This window comes from Procambarus clarkii, chromosome 65 (genome assembly GCF_040958095.1).
Source record: "Procambarus clarkii isolate CNS0578487 chromosome 65, FALCON_Pclarkii_2.0, whole genome shotgun sequence".
Classification (NCBI taxonomy): domain Eukaryota; kingdom Metazoa; phylum Arthropoda; class Malacostraca; order Decapoda; family Cambaridae; genus Procambarus; species Procambarus clarkii.
In genome coordinates, this window is record NC_091214.1 from 24,767,397 (window position 1) to 24,788,120 (window position 20,724).

General features: G+C 35.0%; 1 protein-coding gene and 1 long non-coding RNA gene across 11 annotated transcripts in view; one reads left to right on the plus strand and one right to left on the minus strand.

Annotated features, from left to right (window-relative positions):
- The first annotated feature begins 312 nt into the window (after positions 1–312).
- Positions 313–20,422, plus strand: LOC138354970 (uncharacterized). The gene is made up of 3 exons (XR_011223787.1): positions 313–456; positions 13,891–14,078; positions 20,308–20,422. It is a non-coding gene; the product is annotated as an uncharacterized lncRNA (long non-coding RNA).
- The window catches only part of Kank (kank), a 109,917-nt gene continuing 93,527 nt past the window's right edge, over positions 4,335–20,724 (minus strand). For all 10 annotated transcript variants that reach the window (XM_069309650.1, XM_045763206.2, XM_045763207.2 and 7 more), the window contains 4 exons: positions 20,325–20,537; positions 18,098–18,298; positions 16,292–16,404; positions 4,335–14,041 (listed from right to left, as the gene is read on the minus strand). In XM_069309650.1, coding sequence (XP_069165751.1) covers positions 13,879–14,041; positions 16,292–16,404; positions 18,098–18,298; positions 20,325–20,537 — 690 coding nt within the window. In that variant the 3' untranslated portion in view covers positions 4,335–13,878. The remainder of the gene's footprint in view (positions 14,042–16,291; positions 16,405–18,097; positions 18,299–20,324; positions 20,538–20,724) is intronic.

Consider the following 20,724-nt stretch of genomic DNA (forward strand, 5'->3'; position numbering starts at 1 on the left):
TCATGTCCTCAGATAGAGAATGTACTTGTGCTCAGTCTCAGAATATACATTAAATTTTGTAACTATCTCATCAAGACTGTAACTTGTTTAATTAATTATTAGGAGAAAGCACCCGTGTAACTTGATTAGCTAAATGAATTTTGTGGGTTTCGGGCCCTTGAGCCCATTATGTGCTCTGAATCCCTTACCACTACTGCTCACAGGATGGGTATGGGGTGCATAATAAATGAATTAAAGTAAAATTTAAGTTAATTTATTATACACCCCATACCCATCCTGTGAGCGGTTGTAGAAAGGGAGGACAGGCGACCTACTTCTCCAGGGGGAGCACGTGGCCGAGCAGAGCACGTGGCCGGGCAGAGCACGTGGCCGGGCAGAGCACGTGGCCGGGCAGAGCACGTGGCCGGGCAGAGCACGTGGCCTGCACGTACTTCAGTACCCCCCGGGTCGAGCGAGGTAACTAAGCCCAAGACTATTGCTCCTAAACACAAGACACCTGCATTATGCTCCTCCTTAAGAGCCTGAGTCTTTCGACACACTCCATTGTCGTCTGGTGTTAAGTCTCTCCAAAGCATATATTTACCTGAGGGCCACTAACCTTAGTGGCCACGATGAGGACAGGAAGCTGGCGGCTTGTCGAAGGTCCCCCCCCCCATTTATCCTGATGATTTTTTCAAGTTGGATTTTGAAACTTAGCAGCATTTTGGAATTTACGGCATCGGTGGGTAGGCAGTTCCATAGGTTTGCAACACTTTGGGTGAAAAAGCATCTCCTGTTTTCTGTCCTCCATTGTGGCTTCTTGAGCTTGAAACCGGTGCTCCTTGTTTGTGTTATATCTGACCTTTTGAAGAAGTGGTTTGGATCCTATGGGTTTGGTTGGCTTTTAAACTGCAGCTTCCACTTGTGCAATTTTCAGTAAATGGTGAATTCTGACTCCAAGGTCCTTTTCGTCATCAATCTGCTGCAAGGTAATTAGTTAATTTGATAGATGTGATGTGTATTGCCATGCCCCATCTTTCATGGCAATGTGGGGCATTGAAAATGTATTGCCTGAAATGCTACGGGTATTAGTGGCTTTAGGTATTGTATGTACTAGCTCTATCTATAAATCCAACATTATGTTTGTAAATCAACTATATATGTACTTTGACTGAATATTAATTTATTTATTTACTATTATTTATTTATTAAATTTTCGATATTAATACGTTTTTGCCAGTTTTCCAGCCATTTGTGTTCATGTATATCTCTGTAAGACCCCCCCCCCCCAATATTTTTGTCACTTCCTACTTAAACACAAATTTTAGTGTTTTTGCAAATTTGATGATGTGGCTGTACAGTAAGAATACAATAAGTACAGTATTCCCATCTATGTCACTGATGTATTTAACGACAAAGGTTCACCCCAAAATGGACCCTTGCAATATCCTACTCACTACATTTCTCAACAGCCCATTTCTCCAGTCAGATTCATTTCCATTTAGGACGACCCTTTCTATGTTTTATTGTAATCATTCTAGTACTGTATACTGTACTACTATTAATGTATATCCTCTGTATATATTTTTTCCTCTGGTGTGCCTGCACTTAGATTAATGTGTCCAAGCATGAAGACCATATTTTCAGAAGGACATAGCTGCTCTGGAGAAGGTGCAACACCGGGCAACAAAAGTCAGTCTCTTGTATCAGGAATGCTTGAGGGCCACAGGGCTAACACTGCAAACCAAGCATGACAGGGTGACTCTAATTGAAACTTTTAAAATGCTGAACATCCATTGAATTTTTATTTTATTTTTTTTCTTCATATAACAAACTCTGGCCCTCCAGACAACATGCGGTCCCCTACTTAAATTTTTGAATATGTTATGTAAATAAACACTCTGAACGGTAATGCCTATCCTGGCCTTAAACACTTCCTAGAAGGTTGTAACAGAACCCATGGGAATCACACTAGAAACAAATACCTATTTGATATTTCTAGTGTGCCTTAATCAAACTAGAAATGCTCTGCAAATCAAGGGACCTAGAATGTGGAATGACCTTCCCAGTCATGTCAAAGGCTGTACCTCTCTCAACCAGTTTAAGAGAAAAATTAAGTACAACCCAATAAACTCCCATGTAATCTGCCTTACCTCCTAAATGTCAACATGTCTTGCTATTTTCAAACAATATTGATTATTGACCAACTTGTTTAACTGCTGATATCTGCCATGTATAAACTTAAAGAAAATTGTAATCTTCTGTTTATTTAGCTAAAATTCTTTCTGCTGTTCTGTTGCGTTTTCTGCTGTTCCATACATCATGTAATTATTATCATTCTCCTTTTCTTGTTTTTCCTTTTTTCAATTCTATTTATGCTTTTGACCTCAATTAGTATTAAGTTTTAGTCGAAGTTTTTGCACAAAACGCTGTGCGTATTAGTGGCTTCAGACATTGTATATACTAGCTCTATCTATAAATCCAACATTATGTTTGAAACTCATTATGTTTTCAGTGTATGTACCTTTACCTGAATAATCTTATCTTAGTTTATAAATACATCGTCCTGGACCTTTATATGAGTTTCTGTAATTGTATTCCATCCTAGAATGTTGTGGTCACATAAAGGTGAGCTTCTCTCACCTACCTGGATTTAATAATTATAATTCATTATGCCAGGGGACAGGCAGCCAGTACATATGGTACATATTAGGCTTATAACGAGGGTCTCCCCCCCCCCACTCCCAGGGCTGAATTACTAGGTAGACAGGGGTATCAGGTGATAAATGTGCCCAACCATTTGTCCCCCCCTCCTAAAGGTTATAAACCTGGAATTCTCGATTGTGAGTAAAGAACGAACCCGACTGTACAACTGGGACCCTGCTATTTGATAACTATTACTGTATTTGACAATTATATTCATGTTTTAAAGGTTTTATACATTTAATGTACAAAACATTAAAGAATGGCGAGACTTAATTTTGCTCTACAGATGGCCTTGCTCATTAAATATTTATCTGAATTTACTTGAATGTCTGTATCACTTAAAATGAGATAATGAATAATAGTGACATATATAGGCTGCCACCCTGACTACTTGATATGCATCATTCTCACCTACACTGTTCTTGTTAATAAATAGTTTTTATTTCTTCCTTGTTTGCACCTTTCTATTCTTCCTTCAGCTTTCACTTGGCATGTGCTTGCCATAACTCATTCTGGATATTTTCTCACTGCAATCAAGTGGTTAATGTTATACTGTATGTTTATGATAAACCAACATGTGCCCTTTCAAATATTTTAAATTAAACTTCATTTCTGCCCACCCCCATCACTCAAGATATTATACATAAAAATGCACCCATAAAAACTTCAAGGAGAATGGAGGTGGGTGCCCTTTACAAGATGCAAACTTCCTGTACAATGCCAGCTCCACAGACAACAGACGCAGCAGATAACCGAGTCAAGATGCAAAGCTCCTGTCCCTGTCCACCAGTCACTATAAATCACTGGTTTGGGCCTTTTTTTGTAATATGTAGGGGCCCATAAATTGAGACAGTGGCCAGGTTATCATACCAGAAGATACCAAACAGGGTTCTTCACCAAGTGTATGGGGCCTTTAATAAAGACACCATACGAAAGAGAGGTAATGACCAAAAAGTGTTTGGGAACCACTACTATAGATAGTTGCCTTATTACCCTTGGGTTGAAAATACTGTTAATGAAGAATGAAATTCTGGTGTCTCATACGTTGTTGCTTCTTGAGCCTGAAACTGTTTACCCTTGTTACATTGAACCTTTAACAAACTTAGTCTAGCTAAGTATTTTCCATTTTGCTTAGTATTTTAAATCTTGATGGGATTAGCCCTCTCATATCTAATTTCTAGTGATGCATTTCACCTATGCACGTAGTTAATAAGTCAATATTGACTTTACGAATTTGCGAGAACGGGTTGAGTGATGGTAGTCCAGAGGCTCTCAACCTTTCCTAGCATGAGAGTTGACTTAATTCAGTCATGATTTTTGTTGTTCCACATTGAACCTTTTCCAATGCAGGCAGTAGAAACAATAAATAACAGGAAAAAGAGCAATATGACAAAATAATAAAAAATTTAGCAGTATGAAAAAGTGCTCTCTGTAACATACTTATCCCAAAGAGGCCTGGATCAAGTTAAATCCTCTTTCTGCTTAAAAATCAAGTCATATTATTTTACTGCTGTATCTCACATTCAACACTTTCACAAAATATTTTTGGAGGCCTACCCTTCATTATTTGAAAAATCTATAGTACGTGTATGACAAACAGAGGTCAGCTTCAAATAGTTTAAGACAATTAGGGAGATTTAATGACAAAGTAAAACTTATGACTGTTTATTGCAGTGGCAACAATATTTTATTCTATATTAGTTTGGCACAACCACAAGCAGTGGTAAAGGAGCCTACACTCTCAACCACAGGCTATTATAATTTTTTACTCATAGCTCCAATTTTTCTTTTACATTTAAGATTATGGGTCTGCACATAGAACTCAACAGATTTAAGGGACAGGGACCCTAATTTATACTATTCCTAACTTGTTATACACTCCACTCATGAACCTATGCAGACATTTGTTTCTCGACACCTCGTATAAATTCATACTAAGTTGGTTTTCATTAAGGATCTGATGAGGGAAAAATTAACTTGTTTCAAAGCCAAGAATTTATTACATAAATAATACAAATATCTTAGGTACAGTGCTCTTAGCATGAAAACAAGCTATACAAGCTTTTTGACTCGATCCTTTTTACTTTCCCCACACCCAAAGCTATTTCTTTTTCTAAAGATTTCCATCAAATTTTGTGGGAATACAATTAAATTAATATTTACAGTTATGGTTTCACATCCGCTCTAAAACTCCTCTATTTTCAAATGGAAAACCTTTCATAACAAAAGTCACATTGGCTTTCCTAAGCCCTAATGTTTTTTGGTATATGTATGTATGTATGCAATGTACGTGTGTATGTATATATATATATATATCTACTGTATACGTATGTATACTGGTATATGTCATACCTAATAACCAGAACACACTACTTGGCCTAGTATGCAAGACCTGATTTGCCTAACAGGCAATGATTTTTGTTATTTACAAACAAATTTTCAATTTAGTTTGAATTAATATTATTATACTTGTATAATACTGTATTTGTATACAATAAATATAGTAAAGTGTACAGTATATATTTATTCATATATTTATAACAACATTTAAGAACATGAATTACTGACTTACCGTAGTTATGTTAGGTTTGGTTGGGTTAGGTGAGGATAATTTGGGTTACCTTGAGATGATTTTGGGTCTTAGCGTTCCCATGGTCCGGTCCTCGACTAGGAAAGCTTTATCAGTCCATAAGAAAAATTTAGAAAATAGATAGTTTCAGGCAAACTCAGTTTGTTAGGCAAATCAGTCCTTGCATAATAGGCCAAGTAGTGCATTTTGGCTGTAAAGTGCAATATATGTACATACATACATATACTGTAGTACATATATATATACTGTATATTGCATTGCAGAAACAATTAAATTAATATTTAGAGAGATACAGTCTCATACTGACAGGATCAGCACTTCCATCATTCCATCCTCATATTCTAGAGCCAAAACTGTCTTCATATTCCTTCAAGTACTGAACAATCATATTTCAATGCTTTTACTCTCCTGATAATTATCTTGATAATTATATCTTGATAATTAATGAGGGTGAACATTCTGTAATCAGGTTCACTTGGTGAATATTTATGAGAGAGTGAAATTAAGGTTTTGTTTAATAAAATTTATCCGAAAAGTGTGGGAAATGAGGTATGAATATACATCGCTTTCAATATTGTTTTAATTGCATTTGTAATTTTATTTTGTAAATAAATGCAACACTAAAAGGAGTTGGGACTGTGGGAAAGCTATTAGCTTAGATAAAATAAATGTTATGGTTGGTTTTCATTTTCAGTTTGATGGGATTTGCCAAACATAGTCATGGAGCTTGCTGCATTTTCAAAAATATGGTTTAGGGGCTGGGATATGGGAATGACCAGGAATCGGTGTGAAAACTCAATATATTCAGAACCATCTGATGAATACCCATCATACGAGGACAAAATTGAGATGTTGCTCCATAAAAACATTACTCAGAAGTAAGAAGTTATAAATGCCAACTCATTTATATTCTCTAATCACATTTTTAATGATTTTGTATATGGATACAACACTAAGAAAATAAGAGTGAAATCTATTGAACATTAATTAAAAAAAGGTGTTTGCCTTTATTTTCAATTTAACACAGCTTTGTTCAGTTAATACCAGAACTAGGTAAGCCTGTGCAAGTTCAAACATAACACTGTAAATTATGTTAAGGGATCTCAATATATTTGACCATGAAGGTTTGTAAGTGGAGTAATGTTTTAGATGCAAGCCCAAAGCTATTCAGTAGGAACTAAATATTAATTTCTCAATGAAAGCTCTTGATGTAGCTGCTAAATAAAAACTGTTATTTATCAAATACTTTAAGAAGTTAATGGTAAGCAGCACTCACTGACACTTAATGGTTAGTTCAAAATAACAAAATGATTCATTACCTACTTACTCATGTCAAGTTTTTATGTCTTAAGGCAGATACAGCTTATCAAATATCAATGTTTTAAATTTTAAAGTATAAAATATTGACTCCATATTTTATTGTAACATGAAACATAATGACTGGATCTTTTTATGGTGCCTATACATTACAGACCTAATGAAAAAATTTCCAAAGAATATTAAACTTGAGCATTAACACTTAAAATATATAAAGGTGTTTAAAATGTCTAGGGACAGAAAAGATTGCAAGCTAGCAGAGCACTCATGACTCTAAATATAAATAGGCTGAAGCTCCAATCTTTTCACATTTATTAATTTCTCAATAGTTCGCAGTGTCTATGTGTAAACAGCAAATGTCAAATGCTGCCACTAACAAAACTCAAAATGTGATAGGCCAAAGATTTGGGGAGGTCACTCCACAACCCCAAATTTACCTATAAAGTGTTTGAAGGGGCATTTCAAATCTGTTCTTGTCATAGAGAGGCCAAGAGTTATTGAAGAATATAACAATAAGAAGAGATTGTTATTTCAATACATTTCTGCTTCAAACAAAATTAGGAGTATTTGCAAAGCTTGCTATAATTCCAGCAACCACACACTTGAAACACCCTGCATGTCACCAAATATGATGGCATCATTTAGTACTGTACTTGGCAGTATTCAATATTTATAGCATATTTTGCAAGTAATTTGTTTCCAAATGTAACAGCATTATGAGTATTTATGGTAACTAAGTATAGACAGAAGATACAATTCCATTGCTTGTCTTTTTCATGACCATATTCACTTTTTATCTTAAGTTTTTTTTATTTCCTCCTGTATACAGTATTCTTCCATATTAAACATTCAGAAGTGTCATTATATAATAATACCATTTATGTGATCATACTAATATAATAAAATTCTCACAGAATCCACAATTGCTGTTAAGTCTTTAACACTTTAAAGCCAAGATGATTAAACAAACAACTGGAAAATTTCCATTGTGGTTTCCAGCTTTAAATATGATTGTGGTAATAGGAACTGGTAGTAGATCAGTTGGCCTCAGCTGCTTATGGAAGCTCAACCATGGGAGTAGTAAAGAAGAGCCCTTATTGTCCCAATCTTATGTGGTTGTCTTTGGATATACGCACATTATAGCACTGCTACTTTTCGGTAGGATAAAGTACAATATTTTTGACATACAATGTCCTTTCGTCAAATATTGTTTTCCTATTATCCTTTTTAATGTCACTTGATTTGTGCTTTTTCTTTTCACTTTCCAACCCTTTGCTTCCTTTCAACACATTCCTGTTTGATATAATAAGCAGGAGGCAGATGCTTCATTTGTATGGTAAACAAACTACCGCATGGAAATCTTTCGCAAACAGGCTTTTCAAGCTTTCACCAAACATGTCAGGCTTTCCTTAAAATGACTTAAGACATTCGAAGGCCATTGAAATGTCTGGGGGAAGATTCTACATAAGGCCACTCCTTTAGGAGAGAGTGGGTCCAACTTCTAATTAATAAATAGATAGGATGTATTTCATAGACTGTATATAGTACTGTATAGTCTTGTTGATAGTCTAGGCAGAAAAAGGCAATGTGAAACATTACAAATAGGGTAATCTTTAAAATAAAGTTACAAACTAATTACGAAGACAATCAGGTATTGGCAATACTGAACTTCTACATGAAATAAGCTCAAAATATAAATAAAATTATAAATTTAGAACAGTAATGCCTTATATCTATGTATTACAGTACAGTATGTGAAAGCCTTCATGGGGTACTTGCACGCACAACATGAAATTTTCAATAACAAATACAGTATGTATGTATGTATGTGTATATATATATATACATACATATAATTTATTTATTTGGAACACTAAAATAATTCTTTGCACCTGTTAGACACCATTCCTTTCCCCCCATCCAACTCCAAATCCTTATCTTGATCCCATCCAAATACTATATAGTCGAAAATGTTTGGCGTTTTGCAAGTGCCAAATATTTTCAAGTGTCAAGATTTTCAGCATGAAGCAAAGGTGCACTGACGTACCTTGACACATCCCATATACAGTTCTGTATTAAGCTATGTTATTTTAGCTATACTTTGTTAAAACAAACAGTTATGTATAAGGCCCAAATTTACTATTTTGAAGTTTAGTAAAATTAATTTGTACATTTGTAAAATTAATTTGTAATTTGTTTTTTAATTTAATTTGACAATTAAACAAAACAAAATCTACCAAGAATAACTCACACTGTGGCTATGGCCTAATGACAAAATAATTTTAGGCCTCTTAAGTATCATAATAATAATAATAATAATAATAATAATAATAATAATAATGAGCACAAAATGTACTGTATACATAAAAATTACATACAACTATAATTCAAGAAGCTATTTTGTACCTTTACATACTAGTACTCAAGTGACATTTACTAGTTATATACGGTATATGAAAAACTTTAATAAAATTAGTTAACATATACAGTGTGATTACATAAATTTGTTTAACAATATTGACATTGAGTATATGTCACTTGACATTTCACTACAGTAGTCATATCACAAATCGTGTTAATGTATAATATAATATTTCAGTCCTCACATTTCTTTCTCTTAAACTCGTGTTACAAAATTTGTTAACGCAGTTTTCTAATAAAGACATTTATTTACTTTTTGTTAAAAATATCCATCAGTATTTTAAAGCTTCTTGCCAAAAATAACAATAATTAATTATACATGGAATGTGTGTGTGGAATGTTTACTAAAACTGATTTTCTCAAAGCTGGGTTTTTGTAAATTTCTGACTAGCCTTCATAATTTGGTGAAGATTATCATTTGCAGCAAATAATGTAGGACTGAAAGCCTTCGGGGTGCACTGGCCTGGCCTCAGGCCGGGCTTGGGGAGTAGAAGAACTCCCAGAACCCCATCAAGCACTGAACTAAGGCTTTCCTCAAGCTGGTATAATTTACAGATCACTTGAAGTATACATCTTATAAGACTAAAGAGTATACAAAGGTTTTGGCCATAGGCTATTAATAAATGTTCCAGATTTGATTCTACAAAATATAATTTACAAAACATTTTACAATGCATATATCATACACAGTACTATAATAATGTATAGTGAATAACATTGCAGTAGTTTATCATATTCAATGTACATGACATTTCATAAGCTACAGGCTCCCTATCCCTCTCAGGACATTACACCTGTTCACCACTTGTAAGTTACCAAAAAACAAATAACAGTTATTTATAAAAGTACAGTATATATAAATAAAAACATTTTATCGCAAAATGTAAACATTTGATCAGAACTGAAAATTTAGTTCATAATGAATATTAAAAAAAACTAATGTTATAATAAGGCTGACATTACTGAGATGCTCATTCCTACACCTTCAAAGGTTACATATACTGCAAGGGATTATTGTAGTAATCTCTTGCATTCCATCTTTAGAAACTCATACATAGGTACACGGTACCCGTGCACTATTGACGTTATAAAAATTGGCGGAGAGTAAAATATACAGTAAATGACCATATGTCGACAATAAATGTTTCACAAGAAGCACAATATGATATGGCTTTTGGTTTTCCATTGTCGGGGAGAGGAAGCATTTTAACCCCTGCACTGCGGACCTGGTTTCGGCAAAAACTTCTTGGGGCAATTGTCAAGGACATATTCTTGTTGTTTTCATAAATATTCAGGTAAATTTAATGTCAAAATGTTTCCAAACTCAACTATTTTCATTTAAAAACACAAAGAGTAATGAAAACATTAAAAAAACTGTATAGCCTAATTAAAAAAAAATAGCAACTCTCAGAGCGCCTAAAGGCGCTTTGCGCAGTGCAGGGGTTAAGCTCATCAAGGTCACCCTAGACCAACTAAGCACTGACTTTTCCCAGGATGCAAATCACAACAGCTGTTTAACTGTCTAACTCCCAGGTATTAATTTACCGCTAGGGAAACAGCGACATCATATGTGAATCTCAGAATAACACAGTACTCCAAGTATGTTTCTTGGTAAAAAGAAATGAACATAATTCAGTTATATTTAGTTACTCTTCTATATTGTCCTGTATAAAGTGAGTTTTCTTAGTATGGTGTCAATACTGCATCATCCCGAGTGAGTTGTCTTAGCTTGGCATCATTACATTTGTATAGGAATATACACTCATTGAGGTTTTTCAAGTCAAAGGAGTGATTGCCCATGTTGTACCTCACCCAGTTAGTGGCCAAATACAGTGATTTAACTCAATTGTCCAAGTGATATTTATATTCTCCCCCATACCACACTGCTGACCTACAGATGAGTTGCCTTAGTATGGTGTCAGTTCCACCATCCATTTCCGAATTCACATTTTTTACGTCATCTCCAGTGTAAAAAATATTGAAGGATTAACTTAGTTTGGGTTTTAAATGTCCAATTTCTTACTTTTCTTCATGGCATAATGCTAGTTTTAATTGGTATCTTGTGACTTTATAACATTATCATATGTCCTTGTAGTTATTTTAATATTCAGCATCATTTTCACCTCTTATACAATTCACATCTAGGCCCAAAAATAAATTATATGTATAACAACCTATAAGTCAAATTATTTACCTTAACAAGGAAAGTGCCAGAACCCACGGGCTCACCATAGCCCGTGCTACTTAGAACTTCTTGTTCCAAGTAGCGAATCTTTAACAACAACAACAACAACAACAGCCAGTCTTGGTATCTGGCACGTCACATTCTCAAGAAGGCATTATATTTACATAATTACGTCTGCACACTTGATTAATATCTTTTGCTTTGAAGGCAGCAGCAGCATGTTTGATGGACCTGGCTTTGTTTTGTCTATTTTATTCTCAAATGGGTTAGACAAGTCCATCAATAGTGTGCATCTTATCTGTAATCATTCATAATGCTATTTACAGGCATATTAATGTGAATATTGCCTTCTGCTGTTCAGCAAGATGTGGTCTGCACTTCCACTTGCTGGCGGATTCAAGTCAAATTCATCTTCAGTCACATAACATATACGCTAAGTTTGTGAGTAGTGCATAATAATGTACAGTATTGTAATTTTTTATATATAAAAAATAAAAATTACATAAATTGAATTAATTTTTCAGTTAATTTTTCTGTTAAAACAACTATTTATTGAATAAATATATAATTTTAATTACACAATAATATTTCTTTGAATATTGTACTGTATTACAAATGACTAACAACATAATCTTTGTAAAATATACAACATGTAGAAGAGGACACGATAACAGTGATATAAACCATTTTCAGTCGTTTCTTAACCTATGAACTGTACTTGTTTAGCAAAAATATAATTAAAACTGCTTTAAAATTTATTATAAATTTCTGATATTGAAAACTTATCAAAAGTGTTAATTAAGCTTACATATATAAGCATATTGCAACACAATGTTATTGCAGACACAGCAACACAATTTAGACATTCAAGCAATTCCACTTAACTGGTCTGAGTTAATATTTGCACATAAAGCTCATTTAACATTTCACAGATCCCACACATCACAGTGTTACTGAACATCTGATTGCTATTTGTTTTACTAAAAGGCTTCCACATGACCAGTTACAGTAGAGTATTCACTACTGATTTTGTTCCTTCATAACCCTTTAAAACTGCTTTGACTAAAACCATGTTTGCTTTCTATGTCATAAATTATAACGGAAATTCTGTATATAAATTTGTGCTAAAATCTTCACTCCAACTGAAACCTTTTTCATAATAAAAATCCTCTTGCCATGACCTTTAATTTATTTATGTCTAGCTATTTATGTTAAGTTATGCCTGAAATGTTTTGCATATTACAGCGGCTTTATATAAAATGCATCAATTGTGTACCAAAGAATACTCTTCTGTATCATGTTTCAAATATACTTAATATAAATCAAATTATTATTATTATTATTATTATTATTATTATTATTACTAATTTATTATTGTTATAACATGTCAGAAGCCAGCACTCTTAAGAAAAATTACAATAAAGCCCTTTCAGATAACATTTTTATTAACAATTATCTAAAATAATTTAAATAAATATTTTATAGGTTCAACAAATGTTTACCTTAGTGATGCCTCAAAATTATTTTAGTGTTAATTTTGAATATAACATTGCATATAAAATTGTATTAATAAATAACATAATCACTATCAAAAACAGCTAAATTCCCAATAAAAATACTGTACTGTACATTCATCAAAATAAGGCATAATAAGAGTCATAAAAATTTGCAAAAATTTTTGCTGTTCATGGCTTCCATCGTAAGTTGCTGCCTGCGTTACAATAAAAACATCACATCACTCACAAAAAAACAACGCACCATGTAATTTTGTTTACATTACTGTATGGTGTTTCTGAGGCTCGGTAAGTAGTCGCTCTAACTTAATTCGAGACTCCTGTATACCACAGCATCTCTCATGCCCGATTGTTTTATATATGTAAACTGTATTATTTGCATACAAATGAACATTAAAAATACAGTTGACTCATATAATGCTGTAGAAAAACTCCTAAAAAACTGGGTGCTATGAGAGTGTACTAAACAATAATTGCACGTCCTATTTAAATTCAGTCACTAATTGGAACCTGCATTATGTTAACACATGCTATATATGGGGGTCAACTGTATTAGCTTCAGGTAAAAACAATAATACTGGCATGTTTTCTTATTATTGTTTTAAAACTACTGTATACAGTATTTGTATGAGTAAATTATACTTGAAAATATGAAGCTAGACAGTCTCTTAACAATTTCAGATAATTAAAAATATGAAATCTTTAGTATTTAAAATAATTAAAAAACTAATATTGTTGTACTTTCTTGAAAACTAATATAAGTTAGCCAATAATTTACTGTTTAAAGTAAATGTTTAAGTAAGTCGCATACCTCTTCCAAAATGCTTTTCATACTATACCAGCTAAACATTTGCCTGAATTAACCAATACATTTATTGAACAGATAAAACATCTTGTGTAAATATTAAGATATGATACACCAATGCAAAACAGAAAGGGGTTTAATGCATTTAAATTTTAAGATATCTTCCAATCATTCTTGTCGCTGATCACATTGAAACACAGAAAAGGCTTATTTTAAAATGTTTGAGCCAAAAGAAATTTTGCTTAACAAAAATATAAAAGCCTAAAATGTGGAATTTTAATTGAGAAAAATTGCTAAATTCTGAATACTATACAGCATATTATATTAGTTACCAATCTATGAGTGTTGATCAATATTCCATTTAAATCAATAGATTAGAGAGAGAGGCTGAGTTCTGTCTGGATTGCCCTGGAGAAGGAGGAGCTGAGGATTTTCGTGAGCGGCCAGGAGAGGACGGTGCTGATGAGCGAGGAGGAGGAGTCACCGATGATCTACTCATAGTGGGTGTACGAGATCTTTTGATTCTATGGAGTATAGAAATTGTATGCATCAGAAACTATGGTAAGAACATCGGTAAATTTTCAGATTTTCTGGTATTGTATCTCTTATTTTTATATATATAAATTAGTTCATGCTTCTTTGTGAACACACCTTATCTTCATGTTGTTTATCACATCTTCGCTGTAAAATGTAACATTGATTATTCTTCATTTCCTTCTCTAACTCCATGGGAGTAGAACTCGAGTCTCTACAATAATATACTACAGTACAATACTTGAATTCTTGCTTATTCATTCAGTGTTAATGGCCATGCAATTTAATGGTCTAACCTGGCTAGAGGTCTGCTGGAGAGCTCCAAACAGTGCTGCTTCAGCTTGTGTTATTACTCTAACATGGATGCAAATACAAACTGTAAAGTCTGATATTACCCTTACAAAAATATTGTTTATTGAGAACCATGAAGGGCTGTCAGAATGTTTTGCAATTCACAAATAAAGCAATATAATGGTGCTACATTTTTGGTAATAACGTTTGAATGCATGGGTATTTGTTTCAGGTAATTTGACTAAAGTTTAAAGTATAGGGCTGAAAAATTACATGTTTTGGAAAAATATAAAACCATACACACAGAAATCACAGTAGCATGATGCATCAAATGAACAAATCCACAAGGGCCGTGATGAGGGTTCGAATCTACGTTCGGGATGATCCCAGACATGTTTCGACTAAGATCCCAGTTGACTCAGGCGCATCTGGGATCATCTCAGAAGTAGGTTCGAACCCTCATCACGGCCCTTGTGGATTTGTTTATAAAACCATAGTACTTAACCTAACTTGACCCTCCCTCTCTTGTCATACCATACTACTTGGCTACTTGACCTAACTTGACCCCCAGCTTATCACACTATATTACTTAACCTAATTTGATCCCAGCCTGTATAACCTAAGTTAATGCTGCCTCGTAACAATACAATTAGAATGTCATTCATAGCAGAGTATATTGCATATACCATACCATTTGTATGTCTTGTATATAACTTAACTGCCTCTGTAAAATAGTAATTTTAGTAATCTTAGTAATAGGTCCATTATCACACATTAATATCACATATAGGGGTAATAATGGGTATAAATATTACCCATTATGTTAAAATCGTGTGCAAGAATGCAATACACAAAAAAATGTGTAAGAATTGGGTATAATTATTACCCCCATTCTTACACCCATCCCATACGTACCTTTTGCCTTGCTCGTACCTTCCTCTAGGAATTTCCTCCTCCTCACCTCTCTCTTTTGCCTTACTTAAAGCCTGTTCCTCCCACGCTCCCATCACAATCGACTTGATAATGGTCCAGGATAGACTGAAACGTCGTCTTTTCTTCATCTTCTGGCATGTGGTTTAGTCTTCATATCTTCACCCACGTTATTGTGACTCATTGTCTGCTTGTGGCTGCTCGTCGCTACCTCTGAACCACTAGTGCTGCATCAGGTGATGCTTTGTTTGTGTTCCCAGAGCACCTGGTTTCTTGCTCCAGGGCCCGTTTCTCTCAGATCATCCGATGTGTTATCAAGTTTAGTCAACCTGTGGTCTACCCTCGAGCCCATGGTGTTTTCAAGTTTGTGGCTCTGTCTGCTGTGTTTTCAAATGTTACAAGCTGATATTTGGCCTCAGGATTTTGGCAGTCCAACACAATGCTTGCTAACTCATCAATGTTCCTGGTCCACACTGGGCCTTGTCTTTTGGTAGGGTGACTTGTCCCTGACTTCTGTTCACCCCTGCCCTTGGTGAGCTCCCCTTGTATTATATTCTCTGTGGTGAGATAGCAAAGGGAAGCCACCAGGAAAAATAGGTGTTTCTTTACATTAAGCACTGGTTTTATTCATGAACAGTAATATTCCTACTTAACTTCTGATTTACTTTCACTCCCATTCTTGTAGCACTTACTGCAATCCACACTTCATTATTATTTTATTTTACCTTTATCTCGTATAAACATAGAATATTGTGCATGTACTTTCCATCTGTTCATCTGCAAAATTCGTGCTATATCCAACTTACTCTGTTCCTGATTTATTCCTCTTACATTTCAAACAATCATATGAAAAATTGCTTTCTGGGGCCTGGGCAGATGCAGGCCCTAGATATGATGCTATTTTTAACATTAAATAGGAAGAAATTTTGGGAAGATAAGTCTCCATTCCAAGTCCCCCCTTCCCCCCCACCTACTCCTATGATGAAAACCAATATGATCAAACAAATATTTGTACTCACCGAACAGAAGAATATGGTGAAGATCCACGGGACAGGTTCATATGTTTATACAGTAAGACGCCTACATCCTTGTTGCCAGCCTCTACAGCAATGGTCAAAGCTGTACTGCCGTCCTGAATTGGAGAACTTGATTAGTTACAGTACCAGTATCACTGACAATCCAATCTTCTCCAAATGCATCATAATATCTTCCAATTTATATTAGAGTAATGTTGATGGCAATTAAAATATGAAAATGAGTAAAAAAATACAGTATATAAATTTTTAAGCCAAAAAGTAAGGGCAAGATCATACTATTAAAAGTACTGGAAATCAATAAGGTACATGTACAGCACCTTGTATTACAATGGAGCATCAGTAATCTGAACTTTGATTAACCAGAAACTCCCATAAAGAACAATTATTTCAATACATATACAGTACTGTATTTAACAAAAATCTTAAATCTGCAAAATGTTCCATAATCAGAATCAGTAGGTCCCAATGTTGGTGCTGCTTTGTTGGTCGCTTTTACTAGCACGACATGGAAGTTCTCAAACAGTTCCCTCGGGCTCATTATCGAAGTTTAAGTAATCACTAGAGAGCATTCCATTTAGCCTAGAACGACCAACTGAGCTCCATTCATAAAAGCCACCTAAAGAGGTTTTGTACTAGCTATCAGTTGACCTGCATGGCCACCTGTGCCAGTCACCATTCACTACCAGGCAGCAGCACCATGCACATCTCTTGCTTCCCCAAATCGAGCTACAGTACATTTACGACAAACTGGATAAGCCATAGGCTGTATAGTAGTTGTAACATTTCATCTGATCCATTCAAGGATTTGAATCTAGATAAATAGACATTTACATTACCGTATTGTATATTTATTATTTTCTCATCAATATATTCTAGATTTTTTAAATTTTGTCTTTGTGTAAAATAAAAATGGTAGAATTGTTTACAATTTTTTTGTCACAACTTGTGACTCATGTTAACAAGGTAAGCACTTTACCTTGCCATGACTTTTCTTGGAACAGAACTTGCCAATCAGTTTACAACCAGGTCCCCAATTACTGTTGGATGAACAGGAGCAAACAGTGAAGAGTGAGGGACCAGTCAACCCTGCCTGTCTGGGGCATGAACCTGGCCAAAAGCCCTCATGAGGCATGGTGTGAGTGTGCTGCCACTTTGCCACAGGAGTTGTTAAGCTATAAATGGTATGGATTCCTTGGAGAGGTTTTCAAGAAAATAGTAATGTAATAGTCATGTTATCAGTAACATCCTGATACCAGGTATCAGTAAACTGGAAAATTTAAACCATCCAGAAATTGCTTGGTTCCCATTGTTCTGGATCAATGACACTCCACTGTATTACTCAATGAGAAAATGAAAAGAATATCCAAATGTAGCTAACCCTCTTTGATATATAATACTGTACCTAGATTTAGCTAGCATTTTTATTATTTAATTTGTATAATGAGAGCTAATGCAGATGATGAGTCACAATAACGTGGCTGAAGATATGATGACCAAACAACACACCAGAAGATGAGGAGACGATGTTTTGGTCCATCCTGGGCCATTATCAAGTCGATTGTCTTTAACTTGATAATGGTCCAGGACGGACTAAATCACAATTGCCCTGATAATGGTCCAAGATGGACCGAAACGTCGTTGTCTCCTCATCTTCTGGTGTGTGGGTTTGGTCATCAAGAGAGCTAATACTACTGCTTTGCCTAATTTATACACCAGCTGAGAAACCTTGTAATTATCAATAGTGTATATATAATGTTTAAAGCTAATAGCAAAATTAAATTAATTTACATTGTCCATGAGTGTAGGATCAGTATCAGGTTGGACAAGGAGGAACTTAACAATGGCTAGGTGGCCGTGTTCTGCCGCACACATGAGCGCCGTTGAGCCGTCCTCGTCCTGGATGTTAATCTCTGCTCCTGCACCAACTAACATCCGAACCATGTCTAGTCGACCATGGGACACGGCCAGCATAAGGGCAGTCTGTCCATGCTATTAACAAAGCAACAAATGCATTTATATGAGTTACATGAAAGGTTAATATTTATCCTGAACTTTGATGCCCAGGTTTATCAGTAACTTAAAAGCAAGGTTACACTATACATTAGTACAGTAAAGTCAATTAATGAAGCAAATAATCCTGTCATAGTACAGTAATGATTTACAAATCTGAGGTAATGAGTTAAAAAAAATGGCTTACTGCATCAAATATTCATTAATTCTTTCATTCATCGTCATTAAAATCTAAGTCTTGATCGACCGAGAGTGAATCTTGGTGAATCAATGTTCTTGTGCAATGAGTCACTTCTTTACCTACATGAATAACCACCATAATAAAAACACAAACTTTCAAATAAAAATTACAGCAAATGTAATTTGTGTCCATTACATGAGAAAAGTGCAATAACAATTTTAATTTCTCCATCAGTTAGCAGATATTACAAAACCTTTCCTTATGTAGCCTAGCACAAAAGAACCAAAGCAACATGCATGTAGTATTGTCAGGGCAAAGAATATTCACTTTGTGCTCCTTGCCCTCCCATAGATAATTTAAATATTTAGAGTTCATATATAATTTTAGTCTTTTGAAAAGCATACCAGCTGATATACTATATGTCTCTCCAGCAAACACATATTGCATGATTCTGACCTACAGTCCTCTTGGATACTTCCTCAGGTAGAGCTTATATACTCTTCCACGAACTCATATCGTCCATCAGGAATGTGCCAACTTTGTTCCCCACCATAACAAGGAACTTCTCAAATGGTCTTGGTATGTAATTTAGGCATGTTGTACAGTGTTGGGTCTAGCTGAAGCCACCCATGAGCAACCAGCTCACAACAAGACATTCATACCCTTCACACCACCAGCAAATGATAATTAGAAATGCAAAGTAAATTTGGGTGCCTCGTTTTTGGGTTCTCTTGAACCAGTGCTGTTTTACCCTGTGGTCATTCTCTTGCCTGGTTAAGCTTCCTTACATTATTGTTTCTTTCTGGGTTTTTTATATCATTGTACGTCATGGAAAGTTGGCTCATGGATCATCGAACAGATCTTAGCCGAGAAATTGTATGTCATGTAGACTGAAATATTACTTTCTGAGCCAGTCCCTTAGATGCTCCTGTTCCAGCCCTTTTTACCCATCTTTCCTGAACTTACTTTGGTGGTCTGAACTTTAATAAGAAGCCAGCTATATCGACTGTATTGTAGCAAGTTTTTATCACCTGGTAGTTTCTGGAGTAAATTTTGATTATTAACTAGTAGTTATCAGAGTGATATTTGGTTCTCTTTGCATTTCTAATTATTATTATTACAGGGTGTTGAGAGTATTTACCTCTCTTCAGTCTTAATGTGAGGTGGCCACTTGGAGGTGGGTTGAGTTAGACTAGTCACTGTCTTCTTTCCTGACCATCCAAGTGGTTTGGGCATCATTCCTTTTCCCCGTCCCATTCCAAATCCTTTTCCTGACCCTTTCCAAGTGCTATATAGTCGTAATGGCTTAGCACTTTCTCCTAAGAGTTCCCTTCCCTGTTCTTAAATCAAAAAACCCTTTAAAAAATTTCTTGTCACAATAGTAACAAGGTCAATAAGAGTCAAGTGGGTAATAGGAGTAATGAAAGGACCATACAGGCTCTGGCTCAAGAAGCATTCAAAGGACCAGCTCGGAATGGAGCTTTTTATTATACCCATTACCCTAATTTGTACATTTTTCTCCTTTAGCCTTCATCCTATCAATTCTTTCTTTCATCTACCCAGCTAAATGGTGTGAAAGTAGTGCAGCAAATGTCATTCAGTTTGAATTCAACTTGTTCAAATGAAGCAAAAAGAATTAAGCCTTTCATCATGCTTCAAAGCTTTCACAACATCATTTTACAAGCTTGATTCATCATGAAGACATTCCTTTGTCAGCTGCACACATTAATTTACTCATAAGGGGTTTCAATATTTAGTTTTTATCTTTGTACTCTCATTTCTTAGTGAACAAATTTTACTTTACCAGACTGAAAGGTAAATCACCTGGCTGGCTTTAATGTTGACGTCGCCAAGCTGGAATAATCTCTGAACAACACTTGCGTGAGCCTCTGAGCGAATCTGTGCAAGAGACACCAACATGGTAGCTGTGTAGCCTGCTTTGTTTTGATGGTTAATGTTGCACACTTTGGAGTCCAGGAGTATAGAGACAACATCAAAGTTTCCATGTGAAACTGCATAGTGCATTGCCGTGTTCCCCTGAAAGAGAATGAATGTTGAGAAAGCTACTTGTAGAAGCAAAGATTAATATTTTATGACTATGAAATTTGGGTGGTGCCTTCATAAATCATCCCGGTTTGTCTGCAAAGACATTAGAACACTGGATATGTTATGTGGATATCTTCGTAACTATTAACTACTGTACCTTATTTGTATCTAAATACAA